At 54.4% G+C, this 5,141-nt stretch overlaps 2 protein-coding genes across 2 annotated transcripts; both read right to left on the reverse strand.

Annotated features, from left to right (window-relative positions):
* Positions 1 to 1,439: 1,439 nt before the first annotated feature.
* On the reverse strand, positions 1,440 to 2,545 carry LOC129129380 (eotaxin-like). The gene is made up of 3 exons (XM_054647200.2): positions 2,428 to 2,545; positions 1,972 to 2,089; positions 1,440 to 1,638 (listed from the first exon to the last, which is right to left on the reverse strand). The coding sequence occupies exons 1-3, from the start codon at positions 2,495 to 2,497 to the stop codon at positions 1,539 to 1,541; spliced, it is 288 nt and encodes a 95-aa protein (XP_054503175.2). The 5' UTR covers positions 2,498 to 2,545; the 3' UTR covers positions 1,440 to 1,538.
* Positions 2,546 to 3,684: 1,139 nt separating this feature from the next.
* Positions 3,685 to 4,897, reverse strand: LOC129129377 (C-C motif chemokine 4-like). Its single transcript, XM_054647193.2, has 3 exons — positions 4,807 to 4,897; positions 4,153 to 4,267; positions 3,685 to 4,038 (listed from the first exon to the last, which is right to left on the reverse strand). The coding sequence occupies exons 1-3, from the start codon at positions 4,877 to 4,879 to the stop codon at positions 3,933 to 3,935; spliced, it is 294 nt and encodes a 97-aa protein (XP_054503168.2). The 5' UTR covers positions 4,880 to 4,897; the 3' UTR covers positions 3,685 to 3,932.
* Positions 4,898 to 5,141: the final 244 nt, after the last annotated feature.

A 5,141-nucleotide genomic window follows, 5' to 3' on the forward strand; every position in this document is an offset into this window, starting at 1 on the left:
ATTATATTATATTATATTATATTATATTATATTATATTATATTATATTATATTATATTATATTATATTAATTTATATTAATTTATATTAATTTATATTATATTAATTTATATTATATTAATTTATATTATATTAATTTAATTTATATTAATTTAATTTATATTATATTAATTTATATTATAATCACCATTATCTAAGAGCATTATTTATGCTCTTGGGCCTGAGATTTGGATCATTTGTCCTTGGTCCCCAGCTGGAGCAGGAATTGTTTTGTCTCCCTGCTCTGTGCACAGAGCTCAGCATCCCCTGATATGAAGCTCAGAAATACACACTAGAGCAGCACAGAATGTGAAAAATATCAAAGCTAAAGCCTGAGGCATCATGCCTGCCACCTTCCTGCCACCCAGCACCACCAGGGACACCGAGCTGGTGCCCTCAGCCCCACCCTTGGCAATGTTTCATCTCCAAGGGGTTCAGTTCTTCATCATCTGGCACCTCTGTGTGGGCTCCATGTCTGAGTCAGATTCTTGGGGTGAATGTGGCATTTGGGTGTGATCCCCACCCCTGGGCGTGTTCCAAAGATGTGTCACCTGGGGATGTGGTTTGGTGCTGGGTTAGTGCTTGGACTTGGCCTTAAAGGTCTTTTCCTTAATGCTCCCATGATTTAGAGAACCAATTCCTGCCCTGTCCGTCACACATCCCAAATATTCTGCTAGATCCTGGGATTTCCAGCACCAAAGAGCAACTAGAAAAGTCTGGTTAACTCCCATTTTCTCTGCAAAAATTGAGAATTGCAGTTACACAGTCCTAGGCAAGAATATTCCTTCTATTTCCAGACCAGTTCCAGGTGATGTAGTCCTGTGGGCATTGTGGCAGATTGATTGTCCATTGATCATTGATTGTACAAAATTGGCCATTGATTGTACAAAAAATGCCCTAAATGGGGGCAGATAGATGACAACAAATCTGGCAATGTGTGTAAAGGCGTCTTTAGAGTGAGGCATGTCCTAGCTCATCAAAAAGATGATTCAAGTGAGTCACAAACTAACAGGGAAGTGAATAATGCAGCGTTTTTCTGGAGAAACTGCCTGCCCATAGCTGGGACGGGTGCCCTGTTTGGGTGACAAGCTGGCTGATGGCCCAGGGGTGCTGGGACACCCAGCTGGGGCTGTCACCAGTGCTGCTGCCCAGGGACTGAGCCAAGCCAAGCCCTAGACACCCTCAAACACCCTAGAGGGAATTTTTCTCACATTTATCCCCATCCCATGGGCATCCTTAAAGCCCACAGCTGGGCAGGGCTGCTCCACCTTGGAGGGGAGCTGGGCCCTTTGGGTTTCCTGGACTATTCCTGGGGAAATTGAGCCTGGATATGATCCATTTTCTGCCCAGGATTGACATCTCACTCCAGCTACAGGTTTATTTACAAGAGGGTTTATTGAGTGCAGGGGGAGGGGACAGAGCCAGCTCTGTAAATTAATGACACAAAAACCACACAGAGAATCACGAGGTACAATAAATAGAGGTTTGGGGAAGGCAGCTTCACGTGGAGGTGCTGTTTGGCTCCTTCTGCCTCCTCAGGTACTCCTGGAACCATTTCTTCTTTGGGTCCACGCAGACCATCCCCGTCAGCAGCTTCACACTTGGAGGGGAAAGAAAATCCCGAGTCAGCCTGGGAGTGCAGGATCCCCCCAGGGATTCCTGCAGCATCCTGCCCCCCTTTCCCTGCCAGGGCTGGCTCCTGGCCTGCTGGCAGCACAAATGGGGCCGTTTGGGGCAGAGCATCACCCCTGGGGCTGTTTGGGTCAAGCAGGGAGGGAGGTGAGTGTGAAGAGCCGGGTGAGGACAGCCCCACCACGGGCAGGGGACTCATTCTGGGGAGTGCCCAGAAATGGGGATTGCTGGGGAAGGAGGGTGAGCGAGGTGAGGATGGGGTGGAGGGCAGGAAGGCTGGCTGGGAGCTGGGGTTACTCACAGAACAGCCCTGTGGGTGCAGGTGGATGGTGTTTCCTGGTAGCCCAGGATCCTGAACTCCGGGATTTTCCGGCGGGAGAACATTTCCTTGGAGCAGCACTTGGGTCTGGAGCTGCGGACTGAGAGCAGGAGGGAGGGTTCAGTGCTCTCCCACCCCTGCATGAGGGCTATGAGCTCTGCTCCTGCTCCCTCATCCACAAAGGGAGCATTTTGCAGCCCCAGGGGCAATGCTCTGCCCCAGGGTGTGAGCACCCTGCCCTTAGAGCTCCCCAGCTGGGATTTTGGGGCTGAACCAACCCCATTTTTACTCATTTTGAACAAATCCGGGCCAGCCCCATGCTCAGGCAGCTGCTGATGCCCCACAACCCCACAGGAGCTGAGCTCTCCTCCCTTTCCCCAGCCCCAAATCCCATCAGAGGAAAATGTCAGAAGGGAAAATCTCCCTGCTGGCACTTACAGGACATCCCCTGGCTTCCAGTCCAGGCAGCTGCCAGCAGCAGGATGAGCAGGGCCAAGGAGATCTTCATGTCCACCCCGAGCTTCTGTCAGCACCAGCAGCTCTGGTTCTGCTCTGCCCACCAGGAGCTTGCCTGCCCTGCTGCCTGCAGCCCTGTGGGATTTATAACAACCCCTGCCAGGCTTTCCATGACAGCTCTGCACCCTCCCCGTGGAAAGAACCGCTTGGATCTCTCCATGAGGGGCGAGTGGTGAGGGGAAATTCCTCCTGGCAGCCACTCTGGCCACCGTGACACCCCAGGGCTGCTGAGAGGTGTGGGAGAGGCTGGTGATGCTGGGCTGGGAGCCTATTTTGGGTTGGGTTGTGGCCACCAGCAAAGAGCACAGGATGATGCTCACACTTGTGAGTTCCTGTGCAAAAACCACTCCTTGCCATTGGCTCTAGGGCCTCTGCTTGCTCTGGGGCGGTGGCTGGGTTTGTTTCTCCATCTGTCACACACATCTTTCATGGAAAATCCTCTCCTTAGGATTCTTCCTCCTGAGAAGCTGAGAGGCCTCAGGAACAACATGTAAACAATGGTTATCTGCTGCTGTGGAATGCAACAGGTGCATCTGGGATTGGCCCATGTTGGATGTTCCTAATTAATGCCAATCACAGTCAGCTGGCTTGGACAGAGAGTCTGAGACACAAACCTTTGTTATCATTCTTTCCTATTCTATTCTTAGCCAGCCTTCTGATGAAATCCTTTCTTCTATTCTTTTAGTATAGTTTTAATATAATATACATCATAAAATAATAAATCAAGCCTTCTGAAACATGGAGTCAGATCCTCATCTCTTCCCTCAGCCTCAGACCCCTGTGAACACTGTCACATCCATCACCCACTGCAGGCTGGCTCTGCCCCTGTCACAGCACCCATCACATTTCCTGGTGGCATTCCTGGGGTTTTGGGCTGGCTCAGGCATCCCTGAGATCCCTCTCTAATGGAATTTGGGCTGTTAATTAGGATGGTGGATGAGGAGAACAGGAAGCCCCCTCCTCCCAGCCATGCTGTCCCTCTGGTTCTTCCCCAGAGCCCTCCTGGGTTTGGTTTGGCCCCATTCACCCCTGGACACCCTCACAGAGACCTGGCTGAGGCTCCAGCTGCTGCTGGCTCCTTGCTGATCCCAACACCTGGGCAGGAAAGGCGGCAGCAGGACCTGCCCAGGCCCCAGAGACTCACACAGACAGATGTTTGCATGTGGGAATCACATTTAATTCTGCTCAGAGTCGGCAAAAAACAACTGTGGAGCTGCTCCCCCTTCACCCCCCGCCTGCTGCAGCCTCTTCATGGACCACAGAGGGTCTGGGTATTCCATCCTGCTGGGCTGGCAAAGGCTGGCAAAGGCCCCTTCCTGTGGTGAGGGTCATGGCGATGGGGAGGATGTCCCTTGTGAGCTGCTCCATGCAGAAATGTCCCCTCTGCCGGGGTGGTGTCCCCCTCAGGGCTGTCCCCAGCCTCCCCACTAGCTGGGGATGGAGAAGGAGCTGACTTGGAAGCTCTGCTGGTACCTCTTGACCCACGCTCTGCTGGCCTGGGTGCAGATCTCCTTCCCGTTCCTCACCTTGAAGCTGGGGCACAGAGAGGCTGGGGTCAGTGGGGACCCTAACACTGAGCTTCTGGGGGGCTCAGGGGGTCAGGATGGAGCCAGCAGAGCGAGGCAGGAGTGGGTTTGGGGTACTCACATCACAGCCTGGTGCGGGCACTTGGGGCTGGTGGGGTAGCAGGCCACCACGTTGTCCCTCTTGATCCTTCTGGTCTGGAAGTTGAAGCAGCACTTGTCTGGCATGGCTGGAGCTCCTGGGGGGCAGCACAAGCCTGGCTCAGCCTGGAGACCCCCAGCCCCTCCTCAGCCCTCCTGCCATGGCAGTGGCAGCTCTTTGGGGGGATCCCCCTGTGCCCCATGCATGAAGAAAACCCGACCCCACAGCCCTGGGTTCTGTCCCTTTCCCCCATCCCTGGGTTCTGTTCCCATCCCTGGGTTCTGTCCCCATCCCACAGCCCTGGGCTCTGTCCCTATCCCTGGGTTCTATCCCTGTCCCACAGCCCTGGGTTCTATCCCTGTTCCCCCCATCCCTCGGTCCTGTCCCCATCCCACAGCCCTGAGTTCTGTCCCTGTCCCCCAATCCTGGGTTCTGTCCCCATCCCTGAGTTCTGTCCCCATCCCACAGCCCTGGGTTCTGTCCCTGTTCCCCCCATCCCTCGGTTCTGTCCCCATCCCAAAGTCCTGGATTCTGTCCCTGTCCCCCATCCCTGGGTTCTGTCCCCATCCCTGGGTTCTGTCCCCATCCCTGGGTTCTGTCCCCATCCCCAGCCCCTGGGCTGGGGGCAATGCTCACTCTGAGCCAGGCTGTGCCAGCACAGCGTGCAGAGGATGAGGAGGGCACAGACCACCCTGGAGGCCGTCCCCATGCCGGGCTGTGGCAGTGGCTGAGCCGCCTGTGCTGGGGCCAGCCTGCCCCGGCTGCTTTTATGGGGGATCTTCCCCCAGGGCCAGGGGGAGGGCCTGGCCCCTGCCACGTCCCAAAGCACAGAGGGAAAGTGATACTTCATCCCCTCATCCACTCCCCAGCCCTGGGAAAGGAAAAATGTGCTCCCAGGCCGTGCTTCTGGCACTGATGGGCTTGGGATTTTTCCTGAGCTCGGGCCCCCAGCGTTGGGGCTGATGGACAGG

This window comes from Agelaius phoeniceus, chromosome 20 (genome assembly GCF_051311805.1).
Source record: "Agelaius phoeniceus isolate bAgePho1 chromosome 20, bAgePho1.hap1, whole genome shotgun sequence".
Classification (NCBI taxonomy): domain Eukaryota; kingdom Metazoa; phylum Chordata; class Aves; order Passeriformes; family Icteridae; genus Agelaius; species Agelaius phoeniceus.

Excerpts from the sequence above, each read along its gene's own strand:
- LOC129129380 (XM_054647200.2), bottom strand. The coding sequence starts at position 2,497 with ATGAAGATCTCCTTGGCCCTGCTCATCCTGCTGCTGGCAGCTGCCTGG. Across the intron at positions 2,090-2,427 it reads TGGAAGCCAGGGGATGTCCT|TCCGCAGCTCCAGACCCAAG; the intron begins GTAAGTGCCAGC and ends TCCTGCTCTCAG. Across the intron at positions 1,639-1,971 it reads TGCACCCACAGGGCTGTTCT|TGTGAAGCTGCTGACGGGGA; the intron begins GTGAGTAACCCC and ends TTCCCCTCCAAG.
- LOC129129377 (XM_054647193.2), bottom strand. The coding sequence starts at position 4,879 with ATGGGGACGGCCTCCAGGGTGGTCTGTGCCCTCCTCATCCTCTGCACG. Across the intron at positions 4,268-4,806 it reads CTGGCACAGCCTGGCTCAGA|GAGCTCCAGCCATGCCAGAC; the intron begins GTGAGCATTGCC and ends GCTGCCCCCCAG. Across the intron at positions 4,039-4,152 it reads TGCCCGCACCAGGCTGTGAT|CTTCAAGGTGAGGAACGGGA; the intron begins GTGAGTACCCCA and ends TCTGTGCCCCAG.